Genomic DNA, 27630 nt, shown 5'->3' on the forward strand with positions numbered 1-27630 from the left:
TCTACTGTCTGAAGCTCAGTGAACACACACACACACAAAACATCTCTACTGTCTGAAGCTCAGTGAACACACAAACACACAAAACATCTCTACTGTCTGAAGCTTAGTGAACACACACACACACAAAACATCTCTATTGTCTGAAGCTCAGTGAACACACACACACACACAAAACATCTCTATTGTCTGAAGCTCAGTGAACACACACACACACAAAACATCTCTACTGTCTGAAGCTCAGTGAACACACACACACACACACACACAAAACATCTCTATTGTCTGAAGCTCAGTGAACACACACACACAAAACATCTCTACTGTCTGAAGCTCAGTGAACACACACACAAAAAACATCTCTACTGTCTGAAGCTCAGTGAACACACACACACACACACACACACACACACACACACACACACACACACACAACATCTCTACTGTCTGAAGCTCAGTGAACACACACACACACACACACACACACACAAAACATCTCTACTGTCTGAAGCTCAGTGAACACACACACACAAAACATCTCTACTGTCTGAAGCTTAGTGAACACACACACACACAAAACATCTCTATTGTCTGAAGCTCAGTGAACACACACACACACAAAACATCTCTACTGTCTGAAGCTCAGTGAACACACACACACAAAACATCTCTGCTGTCTGAAGCTCAGTGAACACACACACACACACACACACACACAAAACATCTCTATTGTCTGAAGCTCAGTGAACACACACACACACACAAAACATCTCTACTGTCTGAAGCTCAGTGAACACACACACAAAAAACATCTCTACTGTCTGAAGCTCAGTGAACACACACACACACACACACACACACACACAAAACATCTCTACTGTCTGAAGCTCAGTGAACACACACACACACACACACACACACACACACACACAAAACATCTCTACTGTCTGAAGCTCACTGAACACACACACACAAAACATCTCTGCTGTCTGAAGCTTAGTGAACACACACACACACACACACAAAACATCTCTATTGTCTGAAGCTCAGTGAACACACACACACACACACAAAACATCTCTACTGTCTGAAGCTCAGTGAACACACACACACACAAATCATCTCTGCTGTCTGAAGCTCAGTGAACACACACACACACACACACACACACACAAAATCTCTATTGTCTGAAGCTCAGTGAACACACACACACAAAACATCTCTACTGTCTGAAGCTCAGTGAACACACACACACAAAACATCTCTACTGTCTGAAGCTCAGTGAACACACACACACACACACACAACATCTCTGCTGTCTGAAACTTAGTGAACACACACACACACACACAAAACATCTCTATTGTCTGAAGCTCAGTGAACACACACACACACACACAAAACATCTCTACTGTCTGAAGTTCAGTGAACACACACACACACACACACACACACACACACACACACACACACAAAACATCTCTACTGTCTGAAGCTCAGTGAACACACACACACACAAAACATCTCTACTGTCTGAAGCTCAGTGAACACACACACACACAAAACATCTCTACTGTCTGAAGCTCAGTGAACACACACACACACACACACACACACACACACACACACACAAACATCTCTGCTGTCTGAAGCTCAGTGAACACACACACACAAAACATCTCTACTGTCTGAAGCTCAGTGAACACACACACACACACACACACAAAACATCTCTACTGTCTGAAGCTCAGTGAACACACACACAAAAAACATCTCCACTGTCTGAAGCTCAGTGAACACACACACACACACACACACACACAAAACATCTCTATTGTCTGAAGCTCAGTGAACACACACACACACACACACACACAAAACATCTCTACTGTCTGAAGCTCAGTGAACACACACACACACAAAACATCTCTGCTGTCTGAAGCTCAGTGAACACACACACACACACACACACAAAACATCTCTATTGTCTGAAGCTCAGTGAACACACACACACAAAACATCTCTACTGTCTGAAGCTCAGTGAACACACACACACAAAACATCTCTACTGTCTGAAGCTCAGTGAACACACACACACACACACACACACACACACACACACACACACACACACACACACACACACACACACACACACACACACACACACAACATCTCTGCTGTCTGAAGCTTAGTGAACACACACACACACACAAAACATCTCTATTGTCTGAAGCTCAGTGAACACACACACACACACAAAACATCTCTACTGTCTGAAGCTCAGTGAACACACACACACACACACACACACAAAACATCTCTACTGTCTGAAGCTCAGTGAACACACACACACACACACACACACACACACACACACACACACACACACAAAACATCTCTACTGTCTGAAGCTCAGTGAACACACACACACAAAACATCTCTACTGTCTGAAGCTCAGTGAACACACACACACACACACAAAGCATCTCTACTGTCTGAAGCTCAGTGAACACACACACACACACACAAAGCATCTCTACTGTCTGAAGCTCTGTGAACACACACACACACTCTGCTGTTGACTCGTTGCGAAGCGTCATGAAGCCAGTTCTGTGGGTCTCATGTTGCTTCTTACAGTCTGCTCATTGAAAAGTGTTTCAGTTGTTAGAACAGTCTGATGTTGTCAGAGTGACATCTCGTGGTTCCAGATGGTTCTGTGGTTTGTGTGTTTTAATATCTGCGTTAGTCGATTCTTTCATCTACAGTCACATGACCACAGACTGTAAACCTCTACAGACTAATGTGTGTGACGAGCTAACTTCCTGCTCGGAGCTGAGATTCAGTCAGCTGCACTGTTTTCCTGAGACCAACAGTGATGGAATAATGTGAATCATAGAAACTAATAATCCCCCTGATGTCCACATGACCTCTCAGCCAAATCATTATGACCACTGAGCCTCTCTGAGCTGAGCTTTGACAGCTTCCTGCATGTCGAAGTTTATTTCGCTTTCTTCTCCTCATCAGAGGATGAATCAGCTTCTTTGAGAGGGACGAACATCCAGATTATAGAGCATCTTCCTCCTCAAACGTCCAGATTATACAGCATCTTCCTCCTCTTACTGATTGAATTTAATCCGAACTGAGTCACATTGACTGACGTAGCTCTGGCAGCCCATGTAATGCTAATAATGTCGCTCTGTCTGTTTTATTAAGATTTTCCATTAAGATTAGAGGCAGAACACCTCAGAAGAAGTGTAAAACATTCATGGACTCCTGGGAAACATGCTTTTCCTGCTCAGGACGCGCCGCTCGGTGGATTTGTCCTGAATCAACATGCGCTGAGGCTGCAGTGAGCAGAGGAAATGTTCAGGACGCTCCGCCTTCACTACACCGTCAAGTCATTGTTTTTGACGTTTCTGGCGCCCATCAGGCCGCTGCTCATCTCTCCGGCTGATTCTGCTGCTGCGGAGCTGAAGGAGGAAGTGACGTCCTGAATCCCGCTGACGTGTGTGTGTGTGTGTGTGTGTGTTTTCTTCACAGACCTGTCGAAGAACAGACTGACCGACGTCCCCTCAGAGGTCTGCCACCTGGTCGCCTTGGAAAAACTCAACCTGTATCACAACTGCATCAGGACCATCCCAGACACCGTCATCAGTCTGCAGTCGCTCACCAACTTAAACCTCAGGTACACACACACACACACACATATATACATAGACACATGCGTGTGCACCGCCACATATACACACACACTCAAACACAGACACACACACACCTTCAGCCAGGTACATAGTCCAAGATACATGCACTGCACACACGTATACAGACACATGCACATGGAATCAAACACGTACACACACACACACACACACAGGCGTGCAGAGGAAGGGCTCTCTTCCTTCCTCTGTGTAGCAGATTTATTTTGATCCTCTTTTGAAGTGGCCTCATCTGAATCTGTGTCAGCCTCTGTCCTCTGCTTCTGCTCCAGACTGCCTGCTTCTAGAATGATCTCCGCTAAAGTCACATCAGGCTTCCATGTGGAGAGGAGGTGGAAGTACAGCTCGCGAAGCTCCTTCTCTCATGCTAGGCTAAGGTTTATAGACCGAAGTGAAATGACAGGTACGACATGGGAAGAGCTGCCGGAGCTTTTAGTCTTTTTTTAACGAGCTGCAGCGCCGAAGCGACAACGAGCCAGAGGAGGGCGGCGCTGCTATTTTAGGAGGTTTTATTTCAGGACTGTGGTCTTTGTGCTGTTTAAAACAAAGCTGATTCATCAATTATACACACACACACAGACACACACACGGAAAGGGGCATATTCTGCTCCAAAAGACACAAATAATTAAAGTTGTACGTTATTTCTTCGTCGCGTGTGTCTGTCTGTGTCTGTGTGCGACCAGATTTGGATGTGTGGGACTAGTTGTCTTTGTGGAGGACATTAAATAAATCCATGTATTGTGCGTGCGTGCGTGCGTGCGTGCGTGCGTGTGTGTGTGTGTGTGTCAGAGTCAGAGCTGGAGCCTTTCCCAGCCGTCTGTGGGTGGAAGCAGAGTACACTCTGTACAGGCTTCCAGTCATCACACACTCACACCCAGCATGTGTTTGTGTTGTGTGGAGAAAAACACACATATAGGAGGAACATGCAAACTCCACTCTCACAGTGACTTTTCATTTACTCTGATTACATCCTCCTCTGGTGGAGAGCAGATTGCCCTGTTTCCGTGATGTGTGGCTTCATGTGGACCAGTGGATCCATCCCATAATGCTTTGCTGTTCAGTTGGACCAGCCTAATCTGATAGAAGTGTTTACATGACAACATGTAATCAGATCACTTCTGCTTGGCGTAAGAGCAGCTATTGAAAACCTGTGTGTGTGTGTGTGTGTGTGTGTGTGCGTGTGTGCGTGTGTGCGTGTGTGCGTGTGTGCGTGTGTGCGTGTGTGCGTGTGTGTTGAGTCAGGAGGGGTTTTACAGTCTAGTTCAGAGTTTTTGTAGCTTCATGAATCTCTGAATTTCTATTCTTTTTTTTGTCTGTTCTCAGAATATAAACAGTTTAATTTGCATATTTATTTAACCGCTACAGAAGCATGAAACCTTCCCACAAGACAGAGTTCAGTGATATTTGAGGAGGATTTAAATTTAGTAGAATGAATGTGTCGTGGTTACTCAGTGGAAGAAATGACTCAAAGTGCTTCGAAACAGAAGCAAAGCCTTTGTGACGAATGCATGCAGGAGTTTTAAGTAATGAAAAACATCTCAGTTGTATCTTAATTTACATTTGCCTATTGAGTGTATGGTGTAGTGTATGATTTTGCCTCCTCGATCCACACCTGCTCTCATACTGGAACTTGATTGGTCTTTTAAATCCAACTTCATTGCTTCAGATTCATCAGTACGACTTCACGGCCGTGTTTAAACGCTAACGTTTCAAGTGAAAAACAATCTTTTTTGCATTTTCCTTTTAGATTAGCCTCTTGTTAGGGCAACATTTTGAAAACTTTCTGTTGCTATGGAAACGGCTGAAACACTGACAGCAATGTTGTTCGCATGTTTGGCCACAGACAGGAGCTGTTTATGAAAATTGGTACATAATGAAAAAGAAAACATGACTAATATGTTAAAACAGGTTAAAAAAAGGGCAAAAGTCCAAAAACTGAATGAAATGTCTACCGTTAAAAATTTCAGTTCAACAATTAATAAATGTGACCAAACAGTCCAGCTTCTGCAAAAATTCTACCAAAAACTCTGAGATCGGTTTTATCTTCGGTCCATTTTTCCACCTTTACACCGTTTTTGAAAATCAATTGTGAAAATTTTGAGTGTCCCGCTGTCATATTTAAAGTTCCTTTTTTTTTTGGTTTTACAAACTGATTTCTCCGTCAACAAACATAAACAACATAAGAATCGAAGAGAAGCTGTATCTGAAGCTCTTTTATTGTATTCATAGATTTTTATGATTTCAACAATAACGAGCTTTTTAACAACAAAACAACAAAACAAATTTCACTATAGAATAATGTGCAATAGCAGAAATAAATGATTGTGATTCACTGCAGGAACAAGGTGGTTAATCAAATCAAAGGCTGCTTGCTAACTTGTTACTATTCCCTAGATGAAAGACTGAACAGCAGTTTAGGGAGAGAAAGTCTGTTTGAACTGGGGAGCAGCGCCCACTAGTGGCAGAAAGCAGCTGTTTGTGGTTCAGGAGTTTAATCATCATGGCGTCGAGCTCATCCTGTGGAGGATCTCCCGGCTCTGATTGATCGGGTTTCCTGACGGAAGCTGCAGATGCGACGTTTCGCCACAGAAGAAGAAACATGGAGGCCGGGATGCATGATGGCGATAATTAGCCGACCATTGTGTCACTCGCAGTGCGTGGTCGGAGGGCCGTCTTCTATTTTTAGTCCCACTCCTCCACAAAGGGGACGTCGACGGCCTTCTCCACAGCTTCCTGCAGCCTTTCTGCATTCGACAGGCTCCGTGTTTCTCTCCAGCTCAGTGTTTTCTGCTCCTCTGCATGTCTGCATCTCACCATCCCGAATCCAGCCTCCGTCTTCTCGCGCTTCAGCTGCGACATGAGAAGAAAAGGAAGCTGTGGGTGGAAGCTGTGTTTCTGTCTTCCTGGCAGGCTTTTTTAGTCAACGCTAACAGAACTATTCTGAAATATTACAAGTTGTTTGGTTTATTTTCAAAGATTTTCTGGTTGCAAGTAATACATTAAATTCACAAAATTGTGTGATTACATTTAAATGAAGAAAAAAAAAGACGTTCACAGGACTCACAAAATATCAAGGAAGTGTCAAGACTGATTTACCTTTTTGTGATTTTTCTGTGTTATGATAAAATCCCAGAGTACATTGATACGTATCGATAATCCGGTATCAGATGTTGAGCTGTGCTGACGGTGTGTTCGTACGTCTGTGTGTTGCAGTCGGAACCAGCTGAGCTCCCTGCCCGCCTGTCTGTGTGGTTTACCTCTGACAGTCCTCAACGCCAGCAACAACAAGCTGGTCAGTCTGCCGGAGACCATCGGACAGCTGCAGGGCCTCATGGAGCTGGTGAGGCTGCCCCGTTACGGACTCTGACGGTGTGTTACTGTCTCCTGCTGGTGCTTCATCGTGTCTCCTCTGTGTTTTTGTCTCTGCAGGACATCAGCTGTAATGAGATCACGGCTCTTCCTCGTCACATCGGCAGACTCAGAGCTTTACGGGAACTCAACGTGAGGCGAAACCTGCTGTGCGTCCTGCCAGAGGGTGAGTCCAAGCCTCACATCCCCCTTAACATAGCGTTAGCTCGTGGCTAGGAGTTAGCTCGTGGCTAGGCGTTAGCCTGTGGCTCTCCTAGCCCATTCTTCCTTAAGCCTCCATGAACACCTGCGTCTGTTAGCGTTTGCTTCTGTTAGCTTCTCTCAGCTGCCTATAGTGTCAAACCTGCTTGAAAGCTACAAATATTAATGACAAATATATATATTGCGTGTGTATGTGTGTGTGTGTGTGTGTGTGTGTGTGCGTGCGTGCGTGCGTGCGTGTGCGTGTGTGTGTGTGTGCGTGTGCGTGTGTAGACCTGGCGGAGCTTCCTCTGGTCAGGTTCGACTTCTCCTGTAACAAGGTGTCCACCATCCCGGTGTGTTATCGGAGAATGAAGCAGCTTCAGTGGCTCCAGCTGGAGAACAACCCGCTGCAGAGCCCACCTGCTCAGGTACGTAGCTCCAGGGAGCATCAGAGTTCTGAAACAACCCGCTGCAGAGGGCTGCTGCTGTCATGGCAACGTTGATCCGGTGTGCTGTCATAGTAACGTTGTTCCAGGGTGCTGTCATGGTAAAGTTTATCCAGGGTGTTGCTATGGTAACACTGATCCGGGGTGTTGTCATGGTGACGTTGATCTGGGGTGTTGTCACGGTAACGTTAATCTGGGGTGCTATCAGGGTAACGGTGATCCGGGATGTTGTCACGGTAACGTTGATCCGGGGCGCTGTCAGGGTAACGTTGATCCGGGGTGTTGTCAGGGTAACGGTGATCCGGGATGTTGTCACGGTAACGTTGATCCGGGGCGCTGTCAGGGTAACGTTGATCCGGGGCGCTGTCAGGGTAACGTTGATCCGGGGCGCTGTCAGGGTAACGTTGATCCGGGGTGTTGGCAGGGTAACGTTGATCTGGGGTGTTGTCACGGTAACGTTGATCTGGGGTGTTGTCAGGGTAACGTTGATCTGGGGTGTTGTCACGGTAACGTTGATCTGGGGTGTTGTCACGGTAACGTTTATCCGGGGCGCTGTCAGGGTAACGTTGATCCGGGGTGTTGTCAGGGTAACGTTGATCTGAGGTGTTGTCAGGGTAACGTTGATCCGGTGTGTTGTCATGGTGACGCTGGTCCAGTGAGGAGGACTCGGAGACAGCGGCTCTGCGACTGAAGTCACCAGGTTCTGCTCATTTCCTCCCTCAGATCTGCATAAAGGGCAAAGTTCACATCTTCAAGTACCTGAGCATGGAGGCGTGTCGCAGCCACAAGATGCCCGACGCCCTCTACCTGCCCGTCATGGAGAGACTCAGCCTAACGCGGCCTACCACCGGCAGGTCAGTTACCACGGCAACCAGGCCTTCTCCTAAAGAGCTGATGTTCCTCAAAGAGCCAACAGAGAGGATGGATGGATGGATCGATTCACTCCTGAATGGATGGATAGATGTAAGGATGGATGGATGGATGGATGAGTCATCTGGTCCAGCTGTAGTGAAGTACCAACATGGCTGCTCCTGCTCTCATGAAGGAGGTTTGATTCTCTCCGTTTCCTCCTCTGAGTTTGGTTAATGGGGTTTATTTTATTGAAGCGTGTGAAGCCAGATGGTCGTCTGTCCTCATAAGAAATCCAACATTCCTGAGCTCCAGTTCCTCTTTTCCTCTCCGCAGACGGCGGAGAGCAAACTGGATATGTTAGATTATCCATTAAAACAGTGGCCTGAAAAGCAAAGGGATGGGAGTGAAACGCAAAGAGAAATGGAGTCAAACAGAGTGAAACATAAACTGAAACAAAGTGAAGTGAAGTGAAAGATGGAAAGAAATGAAGAGAAATGTGTTTTGTCTTCTCTGTAATGTTGGTAAATATGTCAGTGCAATTCTCGCACTGATAATGAAATTTTAATGCATTTTAAAAAAAATAACTATTTAATGCCAAAACCAACAAAACAAGCTGTTTTAGAAAGTTTTTTATTAGAAATGATGATTAGATTAAACCGATGTTTGATTCTGAGTCTCATGTCCGATCAGCTGAACATGAAAGATGCTGAAACAGGGAGGAGGAGGAGGAGGAGGAGGAGGAGGAGGAGGAGGAGGAGGAGGAGGAAGAGGAGGAGGAGGAGAGGAGTGGGAGGGAGAGGAGGAGGAAGATGAGCATGTGTGACCTGAGCTGTGTGTGTGTGTGTGCGTGCGCGCGCAGTGTGGAGGACATGGAGCAGCAGAAGAAGCAGGACAGCGACTCGGGAGTCGGCAGCGACAACGGAGACAAGAGACTGTCTGCTACTGAGGTACAGAGAGAGTCCATCTGTCCGTCCGTCCGTCCGTCTGTCTCTCTGTGTTCTGTCTCGTTTGACGATGAGATGATTTAAAGATGCTCAACGTCTCCTTAATGTTCCGTTTGAAAATCATCCCAGTGTAACTTATGAAAAAGAGGAGTAGAGGCGATTCAGTAGAATTTCATCGTCACATTTCTGAATTAGCAGCTGAAGTCATCTTCTTTTTTTCTGTTTTTTGAGTTAAAGTTTACTTTTTTCATGTTTTTGTTCTCATTTGTTGTGAAATATTTCTCACATTTTTGCACTTTTTTTCTCTGAATGTTAACTTTGAATGTTTTTTTTTTTTTAAGGAAATTCATATCAAAACATGTTTATTTCATCAAGTAAACAAAAGAAACTGAAACTCAGAAATGTAGATTTCCTTCAGTGTGACTGATCTGATCAGGACGGCTGGAACTGTTTATTTTTACGTTTCTTTGTGTTTTTTTTTATTTCTGTTATTCGTCACTACTTTTTTTGGTTTATTGTTGATTTTGTGCTTAGCTAATCATTGGTTTGTTTGTTTATTGTCCTCTGTTGTTGTAGCCGTCGGATGAAGACAGTCTGAGTCTCAACGTTCCGATGAGCAACATCACCGAGGAGGAAGGGATCAGTAAAGACGACTCCAGTGAACACATCAGCTCCCTGACAGGTACACACACACACACACACACACACACACACACACACACACACACACACACACACACACACACTTTAAATAGACTTCAATCAGCCTCAACGAGGTCGGCGCTGCTGGAGGTCACAGCGTCTTATTTATAGCAGCCATTCCAGGTTTGACTCAAACATCCAGGTTACTGGAGCTCAGATACAGCAGTTAATGCTCTGCTGCTCATTATATGCTCATTTTATTATTCTACTTATTATTAGACACTTATTTTGATGCTCCATTGCTCCTGCTCATTAAGCACCAATTGAAATACTGCTCATGATTGGCGGAGCTTTTAGAAATGGTTTAATTTTTTCATCCACACTCGATACTTTGATGACGGTTGAGCTCCACTGGATTATTTATGTTTCTATCATTAAGACAGCGAAGTGTGAATATGTTTCCAAGCACGCTGAAATATGTGGGAGGCTAGTTGTTGAAACCGGAGTCCTTCCCGGCTCTTTGTGGTTCCAGCCGACCCGAACTCGGACTCGGTGCGTCTGATCGAGGAGAGTCCTACGGAGGCCCTGAAGGACCAGTTCGGCTACAGAGACTCCACCCTCAGCACTCGCTTCATCAACTACATCAAGGCAAGAGCTGGCGCCTCCCACGCCTCCATCAGCAACACGTTACGCCAAACAACACATTTTAACCCGGAGCCGAGTTTCCAGCCATTTCAGCCGGAGTCCTTCTTCACTGCATCCAGCTCTTTTCACAGTTTAAACAACATATTAAAACATTCTCACTGTTAAATGACATTTTAGGTGTTCAGCTCTTTTGCAGAATGAACACATTTTGAATTTGTGGGCAGAGAGTGCAGAGGCACTACGGACAAAACAAGTTAAAAACAGAAGAAAAGGTCTGGAAAACAAAACTCCGCCTCACAGAGGTCCGATTGTTGGAGGGAACAGTCGTAACGTCGCCGCGTGTTCTCCACTCACACGCTGACTGGGGGTCATGTGACCTCCCCAGCTGCTCACGGTGTGTGTGTGTGTGTGTGTGTGTGTGTGTTCAGGGACGGACGGCAGCAGACTTCCACGAACCTCTCAGGATAGAAGAAGACGCACACTGGACGACACACCACACGTAAGAGTCTGCTGCTGCAGAGGAGATTTAAGGATGGATGATTATAGATGGAGGGATGGATGATTTTACAGATTATAGATTGATTGATGGATGGATGGATGGATGGATGGGTTATAGATGGATTACAGATGGGTGGATTATAGATGATAGAAATGTAAAACTTCTTGTTTAAACGAATGACAGATTACTAACTTTAAATCACGTTTCTGGTTCAGTCTGAAGAGATGGACTCGTGAATCAAACCTACATGATGTGTTCCTCGTTCCAGGTCAAAGGTCGCAGGGGGCACAGAGCTCCACATCGACATGATCAACCAGCTGAAGGAGGCCGTGGAGCTGCTGCAGGACCCCAGCAGGTACAGAGACCGGGCCGGACCGGGCCGGGCCGGGCCGGGCCGGGCTGGACCCGTCTCTGCTCTGATGGTGCTGATGGTGTTTCTGCTCCTTCAGGGCGGGCGTGGACCATGACGGCCTGTCCGGAGTGCAGCTCTACCCCGTGGAGATGGTCACAGTGGACGAGTCTTTCAAGTAAGGATCCGTTCACCTGCTGCATGGACTCATTGCCACTGACCGGCCGTTGGTCTCCTGACGGGGCTTTTATTCTGGTAAATGTGCGTCAGGTCTCTGATAACCAGTCACTGTCGTTTCCCTGTCTTCCTCCTCAGCGGGCAGGACAGTGACGACGGAGCCTCCACACCACAGGTACAGTAGATCTCCATGAAGAGAGCTGAAGTCAGGCTGTCGGCGGCGTTCGTGGGGATTTTCAGCAATGAGTCGGTTTAAATAGGACAGTCGGGAGTTTGTAGGAAGAGGCGTGAAGCTTCGGGTTAAGACGGACGAGACGGTGTGGAAGTGGGTTTTCAGGTCAGCCTGAGCTGAGTGTTGATCTGATGTGAGGTGAGTGGTGTCGCTGTGCCGCAGCAGCTCCTGGAGGAACCCGGGTTTGAGTTCCAGAAGAAGAGGAACATGATTCTAGCCAAGGCCCAGTGTGAGGCCCAGCATGCGTGCCGGGAGTATGAGTGGCGTATGTCAATCCAGGTAACCATAGCAACAGACGGCTGTTTGTAGGCTTTGTCTCTCAGTCACAGCTAGCTGTGTGTGTGTGTGTGTGTGTGTGTAGCTGTGTTACACCCTTCACCGCTCGCCATCAGCTGAAGCTCCGTTTACTGTTAGAGCATTTCCAAAGCGTTCCGAAGTTTTCAGTAGAAAACGAGGAGAACGTGAGTCTCCGTCTTCATCCGCTCGCCTCGTTTGAAGCTTCTGTTGTTTCGAACCGACAGCAGACTTGCCGACTGACCGGTGTGTCCTTGTGTCTTGTGTGGGAGCAGCGGAACGACAGGTCTCCAGGCAGCGGACCCCCGTCCTTCTGCAGCCCGCCGTTCGGCCTGAAGCCCCGGTCAGGTGAGTGTCGAAACCAGAGAGGCTCCGGGGAGAAACCGGGGCGACCGAACCTGCCGCTGGTCTGGAGTGTTTGGTGGAAATGGACGACCCTGGTGGGTCAGAGCCACTCGATACAGCACTTCCTTTTTCTGGCCTGAAGTACTTTGAAATGAGCAGGAAGTTTGTCTCTTTTTAACGACGGTTGAATTAAAGTTATCGCTGAACTGCAAAACTTTACGAGTTTGAAGCATCTGGAACTTTGCTGCCATGTCTGTTCTCCATAATCTTGACGGTAGCTGAAGTTATATTAGAGGGAGGAAGCAGCTCTACAGTCTGGGTGTGAGCTGAAGCCAAAGGGGACCGATAGCAGAAAGCAGTGTGGAACGGTGGAACTCCTGCTAATCCCAGCTTTTGGTTCAGCGCTCCTCTGCCTCGTTAGCAGAACCATAATAGCTTGCTAGCAACCATCCAGCTTTGTTTTTGTTCTGTTTTGGCCATTGTGAGCTATTGCTAACAGCTAATGATGCTAACGTGATGCTAACAGCATGTGACGACGGTCTGTGATGAGAAATGCCACTAATCCTTATTTTGTTTTTTTGTTGTTTTGCTGTTTTGTGTTCTATGTTGTCATCTCGTCGCTCTCCTCCTTTTTCACGTGATTTCCGATTCACTGGTTACTTTTTGTTTTTCGGGCACTTCCTGTCATCTCTCCCGCATGACATTTGGATGTTGAAATCACGACCTCGCCTGATCTGAACCACCTGAATCAATGCCTGTCATTGATTGGTCCACATGGGTCTGTGCTCTCGGTGCTGTTGCCCTTTTCTCTCGGGGTCTTTTGTTGTTTTCGTGGAATGAACTTTGCCTTGCTGTACCTGGTCCACCTGGTGACCCCTCCTCCACCCTCCGCCTCCTCCTCCTCCTCCCTGCACTACACACGGCCCCGCCCCCTCACTTCCTGCCTCCCACGCCCACACTTCCTGACTGTAGCCCCGCCCTCGCTGCCCTGCTCGCCCCCCTCCTCCTGTCTCGACCCCTCCCTCCTCCCACAGGCCTCGCTCCTCGGTAGAGACACGCCCCGTAGCCGTGATGATGGAGGCGTGCACAGCCGCGGTAGGTCCCGCCTTTTTCTCGCCATCCCGCGGCCGGCGGGCCGGCGGCGGCTTCCCGAACACGTACAGCTCTGAATACAACAGAAAGAACCAAACGAGAACCTCGAAGAACCTTTTGAGTGTCAACTTGTCGATAGAACTGTTCTCACCTGAAGTGTTTTGAACTATATTCTTACTTTGTGTTTTGCACAGAGTTTTGAAGTCGATGTCTGTTTCCACGGAAACGGCAGAAACGTTGCCAACCATGTAGTTTTTATTGTTTTGTTGCTCTGTATGCAGAGCTTTGTGTCAGTTTGTGGTTGTTTTGTAAAATGCTTCAGAAATAATGTTACGGTTCCAAAAAGTCTCGTTTTTGCCCGTTACCATGGCGACAGAGTTCACGCATTTTGGAACAGTTCCACTTTGGGAACCGGACACCTAAAATCTTAATGGAAGTTTTTTTGTTTCTGTGTAGAATCGTTGCCGTGAAAACGCGGTCAGAGGTTCAAACCCGGGTCGTGTGACGCAGCTGAAGGTCTGGAGCTTCAGCTTTAGTCCAGATGGAATCCATCAGCTGAGGTCCAGACTGTGTTGGCCGCAGGTTTCATCAGACGGAGCAGATCCCTGAAGGAAAACCTCAAGATTTAACAACAAGATTCTTGGAAGTCAGTTCAGAAATGACTAGAAAGAAAGATTTGGACCCGGGTTGTGGAAGTCTGAGAAGACGGTAGAACAACAGGCTTGATGCTTTTTGGCGTCACAATGTTTGAAGCATCAGAAGTCTCAACAGAACCAAGACTCTTCATCTGATTTCTGTGTTTTATGGGGAGCAAAAAGGAAAACTTGAGTAAAGGTTCAAGGAAATGTCGACCTGCTGTCTTGAGTCGGGAGTCGGTTCTGCTGTTTGTCATCAACGGACTGGGAGGCAACGATCGGAAAGTCAGACCAGAGGAGACCTTGACACAAGTCTTTGTCTTAAGTTCATATGAAAAATTCACCCGTGATTTTTGACCAGGACTCAGATACTACAAATCTAGTTAGTTAAGTCGTTTTGTCTATTTGTCGGTAGGTTGATAAAAGAAAGCACACCCTGCCCATCGTCCTCAGGTTCCTGGTGTCAGAGCTGCAGGCGGCTGCGGTTTCATGTTTGACTCGAGTAACATCTTTACAATTCACTGCAGTTACTGCAGTTTTTTAAAACAAAGATGTCTTCTTAACGTGAACATGGCTGGATTATTGTAGCGTTAGAATCGGTATGAAGACTGATTTACTCATCGAGTTCATCTGAAGTTACATCAGTGAGAGGAAGTTGCTCTATAATCTTGACGGACAAGCAGTAACAGTGAAATAATCTACCAGCATGCAGAAAGAAACACAGAGCTCTTGTGAAGGGACGCTAGCTGCTGTTTTAGCATGCTAATGCTAATCAGAGCGGTTTTAACGGCCGTGGTGCTTCCAGTGGGACGAGTTTCACGTTGCTGTCATGAGGACGGAGTTAGTTCAGGATTAAGGAACGACTCCTTCAGCAAACTGGAGATCAGTGAAGTCAAACCTCTGGAAATCCCACTTTTTTCTGATGCTAACAGCGAGTTCTGAGGAGCTACAGTAGACGTAGTCACATGTTACAGTTACACCTTAAGTTACTATTGAAGGGTCACAGTGTGTCATTTATTAATCTGAAAAACACACACACACATATCTGACAGTACGTCTGTGTGTGTGTGTGTGTGTGTGTGTGTGTGTGTGTGTGTGTGTGTGTGTGTGTGTGTGTGTGTGAAACATCTGGCTTGTGAATGACTCTGGGCTTGACTTCAGTTCCTATTTTTAGCTCCTGTATTTTAATGCGTCCCTGAAGGACGATCCTACTTCCTCTAGAAATGTGTGTGTGTGTGTGTGTGTGTGTGTGTGTGTCCATAAAAGGCTGAGTTATGTTGCAGCCACGCTGCTCTGTGAAAGTCCAGCGAACCCTCAGAAAGTTGACGGTGTGACACTTTCAGGGTTTTTCTGACCTGTGGAGACTCGTCTCTCACATTATGTTCTTGTTGTTTTCAGATGTTCTCGGCAGGCCGGGACATTGACATGACAGTTACCGATGCTTCATTTTAAAGTAGCAGATGCTGTTAGCTATGTGTGAGGAATGCTAACGTCGCTGTGACACATTAACTGAGCCCGACAGGAGACATTCCTCATGTTAGCATTAAGCTCCGTTTACACAACGTTTCAAGTGAAAACGCGTCGTCTCGAAGTGTGGGGTTACGTGGACTGAGCATGTGCAGAGCAGCTGTGCACTGTGGTGCAGGAACCAGTAGCAGTGTGACAGAAAAGTTCCATCGTGACTGTTTCCATGGAGACGGAGTCGGACTGTTTTCAGAGTTTCACTTTGAGAGATTTTCAGTTGTTTGAAGCACCGATGGCACGTAAACCTGCAGCCAGAACGGAGTTCAGTGTGTGTGTGTGTGTGTGTGTGTGTGTGTGTGTGTGTGTGTGTGTGTGTGTGTGTGTGTGTGTGTGTGTGTGTGTGTGTGTGTGTGTGTGTGTGTGTGTGTGTGTGTGTGACACGATTATGACTAATGCTCTGTAGCGGGTTCAGGCCTCGGGGTGAGTGACATCACACTGCATCATCAGTGCTCCTGACCCCGTTACCAGCCAATCATCACCGTGTGTGTGTGTGCGCGCGCGTGTGTGTGTGTGTGTGTGTCACTGAGTCTCTCGTGTGATGAATCTCTCTCCTCAGCTCTTGGTCCAATTATCTGTTTTTATGATTTTAACCTCTTCCTCTTCACCCCCCACCCCTCCCTCCACCCCTCCCGTTTCTCCTCCACCTCCATCTCTTCCTCCACCTCCTCCTCCAGTGTTCCTGCGGAGCCACAAGAGTCTGGAGTCGGTGGATCCTCAGTTCACCATGAGGAGGAAGATGGAGCAGCTGAGGGAGGAGCTGGAGTTGAGGGAACAGCTCCGAGATGTGAGGATCAGTCCATTCTAGAGGGAGGAACCACAGAGGGAGGGAGGGAGGGAGGGAGGGAGGGAAGGAGCCAGTGAGGGAGGGATGGTCCGTCTCTCTGGTCTGTCTCCATGCTCACGTCCGTCTCTCCGTCTGTCTCAGAGCATCGAGAGCAGGCTGAAGGTGGTCCTTCCTGAAGACCTGGGCTCGTCCCTGATGGACGGCGTGGTGCTCTGCCATCTGGCCAATCACATCCGGCCTCGCTCCGTGGCCAGCATCCACGTGCCGTCGCCCGCCGTGGTGCGTCCCCCTCCCCCAGAGTTCTGTCCGTGTGGGACACGTCTCTTGGCCTGGTCTCATCTCGGTGTCTTTGTCTTGCTGTTTTCACTCGCAGCCCAAACTCAGCATGGCCAAGTGTCGGAGGAACGTGGAGAACTTCCTGGACGCCTGCAGGAAGTTGGGCGTGGCGGAGGTAAGACGTCCCGGCCGTCCCGGCCGTCCCGGTCGTCCCGGGTGTCCCGGTCCAGAGCTTTGTGACCATCCGGGGGGGTTTCTGTCTGAACTCGGGGTCCAGGTCCAGTCTCCGCCCCCCCAGTTCTCCACAGAGACCCCCCCCCTCCCCCATCAACCCCACCCCACTGGCTCCGACTCAAACAGCTGTGGTCAACATGTGGCTCGGGGTCCAGACTCAGGACGTGTTCAGAGATCAGGGGACTGTGTGTGGATGAAGCAGTGGTTCTCAAAGTGAGGGTCAGGCTTCCTTAAAGGGCCGCCAGGGAGCTTCTGAGAGGCCGGGGGGGTCGGGGGGGGTCAGGGGGAGGACAGATGCGGAGGATGATGAAATTAAATAAATCTTTATTTTTAAGGAGTAAAAGGTTTTTAAAGTATATTTAAGCTTTTTATTCTAATAATCGGTTCAACTCACAATATCCAAATCACTGCCTTTATAAACAACACTTAAACTCCTCTTTTATATGATTTTTATTGAGTCCTTCAAGGTTTTTCTTATCATTTTAACTCATTTCCCCATTCAGTCATTGGAGAACATTTTTTTTATTTTGTTTTCATTTTCCAACCTCAAAAAAAAAACTGAACATGGATTCTGTTATTCTTGATTCATTTCAGAAATTAAAAAAAGGGTTAAGTTTTTTGTTTTGGCAGTGGAATAAATTCCTATTTTTTTCTTTAAATAGTTTTTGGTGTGTTTTTTTAATTAAAATTCTTTTTGCAGTGCATGGTTTGTTCTGCTCTTACAAATTATATTTGTGACAAATTTCATTTCAAACTGAAAAAAGAACTGAACTATTGACAAACAACTATTTCACTGCTGTTTGTAATTTAAAGTGTTCACTTCTCTCCTTTTTTGCAAATTAAACATTACTTTTTCTAATTTAATGAAGTAGTCGAATTTGTCACAAAAGACAAACCAAATGAAAAGAATGAATAACTTTTCATAATCTGGAAAACCCCTTTTTTTTTTTTTTGATAATTTTTTTAAATGATTTTAATGACTATAAAATACATTTCTGTGACAAATTGGAATATTGTTAGCTGTTTTTCATTTTATATTTTGCATTTTGTTTATATTCCACTTATAGTTTTGATTATCCATTTAATTAAAGTGAAAAAGAAACTTTTTTTTCTCCCTTTGATTCTGAGCTGTTTGACTTTGCCCCGCTGCTTGCTAACTGCTAACTGCTAACTGCTAGCTGCCGCCAGCTGCCTGCGTGGACGATGCTAACCGTAGCCTGAGCGCTTCGCTGACGACACGTCGCTGAGCTGACCTGCTAGCAGCTTCTGTGCTAACGTGCTAGTAGCTTCGGTGCTAGTACGCTAGTAGCTTCTGTGCTGATGTGCTAGCAGCTTCTGTGCTAATTCGCTCGTCGCTTCTTTGCTAGCACGTTAGCGGTGTCTGCGCTAACGTGCTAGCGTGCTGCACCGGCTCTCCCATCAGCCACCTCACCTCTGCCTGGCAGCGCTGCTCACTGAGGGGGGGTCGAGGGGGCTTTCTCCTCCCCCTCCCCTCAGTGGACATCGCTACCCCCCCTCCCCCGCTCTTCCTCCTCATCTTCACACACCGCTCTCTCTTTCTCTGACCTTTGACCTCTGTGTTCTTTGGTTAACTTCCTGCCTTTTTCCTTCTCTTTTTACTTTCTGCCTGGATCCCCCCCCCCCCCCCCCCCATCTCTCCCCGCTCTTCCCCCCCCTCCTGGTCTCCTCTTCCTTGTTCTCTGCTTCTTCCCCTTCCTCCATCCTCCTCTTCCTCTCCTTCATCACTCGTCCTCTCGTTTTTCTTCTTTTGTTGTCTCTTTTTGGTTTCTTGTGAATTTTTGCTTCTTTTTCTTCTCACTCGGTTCTCATTCCATCTCCATTTTTAAAATCCTCCGCCTCCTTCGTTTCCTCCTCCTTCATCTTCCCTCTCTCCTCCTCCCTGGCTTCTCTTTCACTCCCACCTCCTCCTTTTCTTCATCTCCTCTTCCTCCTCCCGTCCTCCGGGGGGCGCCAGTCTTCGCTGTGCTCGCCCTACGACATCCTCCAGTGCCGCCTGCAGCCGGTTCACGCCTGCGTCCGCGTGCTGGTTGCTATGGAAACCACCTCTCCGGACAGGAAGCGGGACGCTCCGAGCCCCGCCTCCTCCTCCTCCTCCTCTTCCTCTCCTGTGGGGGCGGAGTCAAAGACTCCCACGCTTGTGTCCGTCACCACTCAGACCCCGCCCCCTGCCTGGCAGATCTGGGACCTGATTGGCTCGAGCCTGGTCCACATCCTCTGCCTGGTGCTGCTCTTCGTGGCCTACACCTGGAGCGAGCTGACGTAGCCCCGACCTGGCAGTCCCCTGCTGGCCCCGCCCCCTCCCGCACAGCCTCCGCCTCCTTTCTTTCCTGCTGTGTTTTTGTCACATGGGAGAAAATAAAATGAAGGTTTGAGCCAAAACATTATGACCACTGGCCGGTCAGTTTGACGTGAACCGGGTCAGATCAGGACCGGGTTAGACCGGGTGTCGTCAAGCGGTCCAATCAGGGTGGAGAAACGCTCTTCACCTGCTCATCGATGAAGGGATGAAGTGGACCAGATCTGGTGTTATGGATCGGCTCGTGTAGCACCTGGGAAACACAATGCATTCTGGGAAGAAGGTGAGCAGGTGGAGCAGTGCTGGGAAACCTGGAGTCCGTTCCCAGTTTGACCCGGGTTTCCATGATGGCAGGTTAATGTGCCGATTTCAGCCTTCAAATCTCCAGATGTCCGAACCGAGCATCTGCAGGACGCGCAGGAACGCCTCCTTCCTGGTTCCATGGCTCCATCCTGGAGATCGGAACAGACACGACTCCGGCTGGTGGTCATAATGTTGTGGCTGACGGTGTTGGTCTGAAGAGACCTCTGTTCCTGTAGCCAGATCGGAGCTCATGGACTTCGATTCCTTTGCTCGTTCCCGGTTTCTGCCTCGTGTGACACAAACGCAGCTTCAGCATGAGAATCTCTCCTCGCTTCGTTTCCTCCCTTCAGTGAAAAGACAGAAACTCCCGACGGGGTTCGGATCTCTGAGGAGGCCGGCGGATCAGGGATGTGTGTACAGATTGATGCCTGGCAGGACTTCTGCACATTTGGATGGGATTAATTTCACTTTGAAATCTCCCAGCAGCCACCTGGAACCGTCGAGGAGGTCCAGTAGACTGCAGGGCAGCAAGTCCACAAATAAATACCAGATGTGTGAATGTCAGCTCCAGACATCAGCACAGGGGGAAGATGCTCTATAATCTGGATTCAGCAGCTGTCAGGCCAGAGCGGTTCTGTAACGACTTCAGGCACATGAACGAAGCCGAGTTTCTCATTTCCTGGTAATCATCCCAGATGTTCCAGATGTCTGAGACCTCCAGGAGGGCTCGCTTGGTTCTGATGAAGACCCCCTCTCTGTCGGAGCCCCCCCCCCCCCCTTTCCGTTGGATGCTCTTAGGAGCGTGTTAGCGTAAACTTGAATGGGTTTGAAGCACATGTGAAAAGCAGCGTCTGTTCTCCTCTGAAATGAGTGAAGATGAAACATGCAAATGGAGCCATATTCCACTGGTCCACGTCCAGAGGAGCTTGGTGTGTTTTTTGTGCTTTTAAATACCTGAATATTGTTGAAACCTGCTTTGGGCCGATTGTGTTTTTTTTTTTTTTTTTGGAGAAATGAGAAAATTCCATGAACTGCAAGCCTTTAGTTTTCCATTCAGCATCTTCTGAACCCTGATATGCAAAGCCACCGTTTCTGGAGGAAAGGAAGGGCTACAGAGAGCAGATCAGTTTATCAACTCAAGCCGTTCACCTCTGATGGATCAGGGGTTCCCAACCCTCAGACTGTGTCCGCCACAGACCTGGACCCGATCTGCAGCTTCTGATAGGCTCAAGGTTTCCACTGGAGGACACGCCCACTGTCCAGCAGAGGCTGAAGAACAATCAGCTCAGCAGATCCACACTGTGGACCACCGGGTGGAACATCGAGACCGTTCCTCATCCAGACCAAGACTGGAGACCACGGTCTGATCCAAACTGGAGACCACGGTCTGATCCAGACCCAGACTCGTATGGAGTCTCTACCTGGAGACCAGGGGACCCCTTAAGCAGTGCGATTACTTGAATTTCCATCCTTCAGCCAGACGCTGGGGTTTGCAGCGTTTGCGGACGCCGTCAGCCTCCATCAAAGCTCCATTTTAAATCATTCCTCAGTTGTTCTTATTCTGTGCAGCAGTTCAAACGGTGAACTCCACTTCCTGTTGCTAAAGAGGGAAAAAAAAGCTTATTTTTATGACCTGTGTGTTATTTTGAACGTGTCAAAGACCAAGGTAATAAAAGCGACTTAGGGACGTTTTTCTGCTCTGTGCTGTTTTTGAAGCAGTAAATATTCAGATCCAGTGACGTTAAGGTCAATATTCAACCACAGAGGTTCTCGGCAGTTAGCAGTTAGCAGTTAGCATACTGCGTTCAGACTCTCGGCGCCCTGAGGTCTGTAAAGCTTCAGTTTTGAAGCGAATCCGATCTTTGGGCTTATTGTATTGAGGAGCTGTAATCGTCTCGGATTAGGAAGGATTACAATCTCAGGTTTATTTCTACAGCATCAAATACAACAAACACTTTAAACCAACAGTTCACCAGGAACAAGTCCCAGAGAGAACCAGCAGAACCAGACTCAGGGGAGACTTCCTGCTGTTCAGTTTCAGGATGGAGGAGTTGAGGATTCGGACCTGGTGTCAGGTTAGCCGGAGAGCCTGCAGCTCGCAGCGGTGGTCGGTGGAGGTTAACAGAAGTGCTTGAGTTGAGTGTTCTTCTGTAGATCCGACGAGTCTGACTAGTCTGGACTCGTAGAGTTTAGTCCTGAATAATTAACAAACCTGTTTATTCACTGATGAGAAGAACAGACGCTCCGTGAGCTACCAGACTCAGGGTTGGTTCTCTTCAGCAGATTTCCACTTCTGCTTTGGATCATTGTCTAAATCCTGTGTTGGCGCTGTCTCTCCCTCCTCCTCCTCCTCCTCCTCCTCCTCCTCCTCCTCCTCCTGCTGGTCTTTCCTCATCCCTCCGTCTTTCAGGACAAGCTGTGTCTTCCTCACCACATCCTGGAGGAGAAGGGTCTGGTGAAGGTCTGCATGACGGTGCAGGCTCTGCTGGACGAGGCGTCCTCCTCCTCCGCCTGCAGCAAACACCCCCTCCTCACGTGAGGTGGGCGGAGCCTCCAGCGCCCGGCCGAAGGACGGAGGAGCTGCAGACGGCGCTCCACCCCAGCATTAGGTTTAAAGACGTGTGTGAAGGGAGGTGAAGGTCCTCCGCCCTGCGTTTTTTCACCGGAGCCAAGAAATCTGACTGAAAATCAACTTCCTGTTAAATTATTTCAACATTTTATTTTTATTTTACCGACCGTGAGGTTCCAGCACCGGCTGCTGCCAAACATTCACACACCTGAAAGCCCGTCGAGTCGGAGATAAATGACCAATGAGATGGTTTTGAGAGGAATGATTCCAAATTCAACTAATTTCATTTCTTGGTTCAATCATGTTTCTGATGCAGAAAAACATCTTAAATGCTACTTTTTCCAATAAATAGTTAAAAATGAGAATTGAGTTGATCAAAAGACATAAAAGCAATAAGAAAAAGACGCGTTTTAAAAAGGAATGTGGCCAATAAAAATCATGAGTCTCAAATGAACACGAGAACATTTCAATTGGAAACGCATCGTTTTTATTTTTTCCCTTCAGAAAAGTTTCATGTTTCTGCAACGTTTCCATGGAAACGGCAAAAGCACTGAAGCTGTGCTTTTTGCGTTGGGCCACTAGATGATGCTGTTTGTTCATTATTCACTGGAAACTTCTTTTAAACCAGGCGCAACATTCTCATCATCAGCAGTATAAAAAAGTTTCAAATTTATGCCAAATATTGAAGAATTAGGTCAAATTTTGCCCTCATTTCTTTCAAACTGTCATCAAACAGCTTGATTTGTTTTCTAAAGAACTTTTTGCATTTTGCAATTTTTAATGACAATTTTTATTTAAATTAGTTGAAAATTGAAGAATTTCGCTCTCAAAACTCTCCTCTGGCTTTAACAGATTTAAACTACAGGTTTATGTCAAACAAATTCAACACAATGAAAAAGTTTTTTTTTAATACGAGACTTTTTAATTTATGAACGTATTTCTTATTCATTCCCCTGAAACTGAATCATTTGTGTTGTTTCTGTGTTTGATTCATTTTGAACTCTCTCTAAACCCTGCAGACCATAATGAGCCCCTCAACTGAACAAACTTCTCTGTTCCCCGAACAAAACACCGTTTTCTTTAAACGTGCAGAGATTTCAGTTGTTGACGATGAAAAAGGAAGAGGTGCTGTCCTCGGCTGTGTTTCCGGTATATTCCTGCTTTGGGAGCTTCACGTGCAGCAGCTCACTTCACTCTGTTCTCTCCTCATGTTTAGAGCTGAAGCTTCATGTTTTCACACTCAGATAATGAGCCAAAACGTGTGCAGGTTGGACTAATGGAGAAACGACAGCTTCTGCTGGAGCTGGACGGACTTCACACTGAGCTCCTGGTTACTGAACACTGACAGGACGAGACAGAGACCGGAGAACAGCACCGAGACCGGAGCGTGGTCTGAACAGGCCCCTGTGTTTGATCCCTGACACGTCGGTGTTCCGGGGTCTTTGCGGTTTCACCACTGTGCGGGCCTGCCGACCACCTTCTGCTCACCTTGGTTGGTTCACATGTTCTCTCTGCAAAGGTCCTAAATGCCCAGATGAGTCCCTGGACTGGTCCAGATCTCATGTTTCCACCTCTGAACTGTCAGAAGCCCCCCGCCTCCAGCCCCAGCCCTCCAACGCCCCCTCAACGTTATCAGTTCCTCAGACCCGCTGAGGAACTGAACGACTGACCGGATGACAGAATGACAGAACTCAGCCTCACCCACTGACCAACAACCAACTGACCAGTGTTGGGCAAGTTATTTTCAAAAACTAATGAGTTATAGTTACTTCTTCAAAAAAGTAACTGAATTACAATATTTTAAAAGTAACTAATTACTAGGCAAAGTAACTGTTGCATTACTTAAAAAAGCATGTTTCAATATTTCAAAGAATTTGGATCGCCTGTTAATGGAACTTCCAGATGCAGGTTGGATGATTTATTCTAAAACTCTATGATTAATGAAATAAATGGACACTTGACTGAATAAATTACAAACAGGAAGCACAACATTAATCTGTTGTTCAAATGTGGCTGTGATGATATGAGACAAGACACCAAATTTCATTTCTAACTGTAAATAGCTTTTGGAAAACAATAGTAAAACACATTAGATGTCTGTACGTCCATTTAAAAGCTGCCTGTGAATGATGCGGGCTCTATGTCTGTATCTCTGCTCTGATGATCATGATTCTGTCACTTTGCACCAATACAGTTCCTTCTTTCTGAATGATGATGTCATTTAGAACCGTCCTGACTGAGTTGCAACAATGTATCAGTTTCAGATGACATCATCGTCTCATTTGACCTAGATATGCAAATGAGCAGCTATGGAGGTTAGATGATGATGTCATTCAGAACTTTCCTGAGGATCCGGCAACAGTGTAGTGCTTTAAAGCAAACTTTTTTTTTTTTTTTTTTTTTTTTGAAGTGGGACAAGACACCAATCATTTGATTTGGAACTGTAGATAGCGTTTCTTCATTCAGTGACATACGTCTAATAGATGACATAGATCTATGTCTGTAGAGTTCTGCAACTGCCTTTGAATGATCAGGCCCCCTGTGGCTCTGTCTTAAAAAAAAATAACACTGTCTAAAAGATATAGCTACAGAACTGCACCTCATATGGAAAAATAGTTAGATTACTGGTTATTAAAAACAGTAATGCCATTTATTGTAACACAGTTTATTGTAACACATTTATTGTAACCCTTCACTACAACTTAATGACCAACTGACTCAACGACTAACCGACTTAACCAACTCACCCACAGACTCAGTGACCAGCTGATGGACCGACTGGACGACTGGTCACCTGACTGACTGATAGACTGATCACCTGACTGACTGATAGACTGATCACCTGACTGACTGACAGACTGATCACCTGACTGACTGACAGACTGATCACCTGACTGGACGACTGACAGACGGACTGCATGGATCAAGCTACCAGACGTTTGGTTTGGTTTTTCTGTCTTGGTCCAGAATTCAGTGGGGGGTGGGGGCTCCAGCCTCTGACTCTCAGGGTGGGTTTGAGTTCTCGGCGCTGCCGAGGCCTCGTCCACTACCTGCCACGTCAGACTCATGAAGTCTTTACCTGTGTGGCTCAGAACAGCGGGCAGGATGACCTTCAGCCGTGACCTCTGCTGAGATTGACCCACAGGCCTCCTGTCGCTGACCTGTGGTGACTGACGTTTCTCTGCATTCGACCAATCAGACGGAGCCCTGCTGATCGGAGCCCCGCCCATTCTGTCAACATTATTTGTTCCATAATTCGACTTCTCGTTTTGTTTAAACCTGAGGCGAAGGCAGAGTGCCGGTCGCTGTTCGTTCTGCTCCTTTTAAAGAACGAAGCTGTTTAGTTTTGGAAAGTCGCAGCAGGCGTGAGAGTTTTTTCTTTTAGTGCAGCTTTTTATCCAAAGTTAAAATGAATTTTAAATAAGACGAAACTCTTCCACTGGACGAGTCCACAGTTGCCAAAACAAACCTTTTTTCTCTCTCTCTTGTGATAATAGTAAATAATTTAATTTAAATGTACATTAAGCCGTGTTATTTATCACAAGCGTTGGATGTTCACGTACTGTATGTTTCACCGTCACAACACTCGCTTCACCACTTCACTCTTCATGTATCCACACTATGGGCAGCTCAGTCGTTCACAGCCTGATCAGAGAATCGTTCATGAAAATGTCTCAGTATGGACAGAGCCTTCTGCGCTGCGTTCAGGGGAGCTGGTAAATGGGACACACCATGAGGAGACTCGGACATTAGCATCCCAGCTAGCTAAAAACGGTTTTAAAGCTGATGAATACATGAGCGGTGATGGTTTTTGTCAGCCCACTGGGAAATGGGAACTTCCCAGCTGGGATCTTTACGAGTTCCCAGCTTTCTTTTCCCTGTTGGCGGACAAACCGGACAGAACGCCAAATCTGGAGACGCTGGACATTTCTGAAGTTAATAAACCAGTTTTCAGTTAATGCTGACAGTAACTGAAGCCGTTAGCTTGGCGTAACCATGAGGCTAGCTAATGTGTACACAAATAGAGCGACAGCTTTTCCTTAATTTAAAATTTTTAAATAAATGTGACATTGAACAGAAAAAAATCTTAGTGCAGTCAGCTAGAGTCATTTTAGCAGATATATTTAGCTAGCTATATAAAAAAAAAAGTATATATAAAACATTTTGAATCTGGTGTCTGCTTCGTTAAATCATTATTAATCCCTCTTGGCTATTTAATCTGTACAGAGCAACAAATTTAAATATTCTGGGAATTGCGTTCAACAAAATAACAAACCTGATTGCAGTTAAAGCAACGGTAGCAAAAGTCATTAGCTTAGCATACGAAGTAAGCTGGCTACAAAATACAACATCGCTGAGTAACTCATGCACAAATAAACAGATTGTTTCTGTTTGGACATAAACTAACTAAATGTGATGTTTTATAAGACAAAGATCTGAGCGCAGTTAGCTGAAGTCCTGCGGTTCGCATCTACATTAGCGAGCTACGGCTAGCAGCTTTGGTTCGTGGTGTTTTCCAGAAGCTTCCTGCTCTCAAAGCACCAGAACGTCTCCGTTTGGCTCCAAATCGTCTCCAGTTTGATTTATTGATCTGAGTCCAAACAGGAAGTTGCTTCTCAGAGTGATCAGAAATGAGCCGTGAGATGAAAACAAAGGGAGCGTCTCTTCGTGTTTCGGGGAAAAAGAGCAATAAAAGGTAAAGTGACTGCTTCCCCGACAGAATCTGCACTTTAAACTGTTTTTCTATTTATGATCTTTGTTTTGGCAACTGTGAAAGAGAGCAGCAGTTTGTGTTTGTGCCTGCTGAGCGTCAAGCAGTCTTCTTCTTCTTCTTCTTCTTCTTCTTTTTTAACGTCTTTTGTATAAAAACTCACCTTTTTGTACTGTGGAGCGAGCGGGAGCCCAGATTTATTTTTCTGTGACTTGTTCTTTCCGCTCGGGGGGTTTGTGGGACTCGAACAGCCGCTCTGATGCATGAAGTGTCTCCGTGACGTCGCCTTAAACTGCTGCTGTGAATAAAGTGTCCAGACTCACGTGTCCACCGACCGGCCGCCGCCTCCCGCCGCTTCATTTCTCCTCTCTGAACTCTTCTTTTCTCCATCAGCGGTACTTTATTTTCACTGAATTAACTCTAATAATGGGGAAAAATGTAAGCATTTTAAAAGTAAATCTCATTTGATTGAGGATTTTCCACTGATGCCT

General features: G+C 46.6%; 1 protein-coding gene across 3 annotated transcripts in view; it reads left to right on the plus strand.

The window, feature by feature from the left end:
* lrch1 (leucine-rich repeats and calponin homology (CH) domain containing 1) overlaps positions 1 to 27478 on the plus strand; it is a 51722-nt gene extending 24244 nt beyond the window's left edge. The window contains exons 2-19 of one of the 3 annotated variants that reach the window (XM_030112061.1): positions 3541 to 3685; positions 6931 to 7057; positions 7147 to 7252; positions 7561 to 7697; positions 8439 to 8569; positions 9427 to 9514; positions 10088 to 10193; positions 10686 to 10801; positions 11227 to 11297; positions 11566 to 11652; positions 11747 to 11824; positions 11962 to 11998; positions 12625 to 12697; positions 13667 to 13789; positions 16620 to 16729; positions 16871 to 17008; positions 17103 to 17180; positions 22270 to 27478. In XM_030112061.1, coding sequence (XP_029967921.1) covers positions 3541 to 3685; positions 6931 to 7057; positions 7147 to 7252; positions 7561 to 7697; positions 8439 to 8569; positions 9427 to 9514; positions 10088 to 10193; positions 10686 to 10801; positions 11227 to 11297; positions 11566 to 11652; positions 11747 to 11824; positions 11962 to 11998; positions 12625 to 12697; positions 13667 to 13789; positions 16620 to 16729; positions 16871 to 17008; positions 17103 to 17180; positions 22270 to 22398 — 1880 coding nt within the window. In that variant the 3' untranslated portion in view covers positions 22399 to 27478. Of the gene's footprint in view, positions 1 to 3540; positions 3686 to 6930; positions 7058 to 7146; positions 7253 to 7560; positions 7698 to 8438; positions 8570 to 9426; positions 9515 to 10087; positions 10194 to 10685; positions 10802 to 11226; positions 11298 to 11565; positions 11653 to 11746; positions 11825 to 11961; positions 11999 to 12624; positions 12698 to 13666; positions 13790 to 16619; positions 16730 to 16870; positions 17009 to 17102; positions 17181 to 19214; positions 19577 to 22269 lie in introns of those variants that run through there. The other 2 variants (XM_030112060.1, XM_030112062.1) reach the window with 2 other exon arrangements.
* The last annotated feature ends 152 nt before the right edge of the window (positions 27479 to 27630 follow it).

The sequence above is a fragment of the Salarias fasciatus genome, chromosome 16 (assembly GCF_902148845.1).
Source record: "Salarias fasciatus chromosome 16, fSalaFa1.1, whole genome shotgun sequence".
NCBI classification, from domain to species: Eukaryota; Metazoa; Chordata; class Actinopteri; order Blenniiformes; family Blenniidae; genus Salarias; species Salarias fasciatus.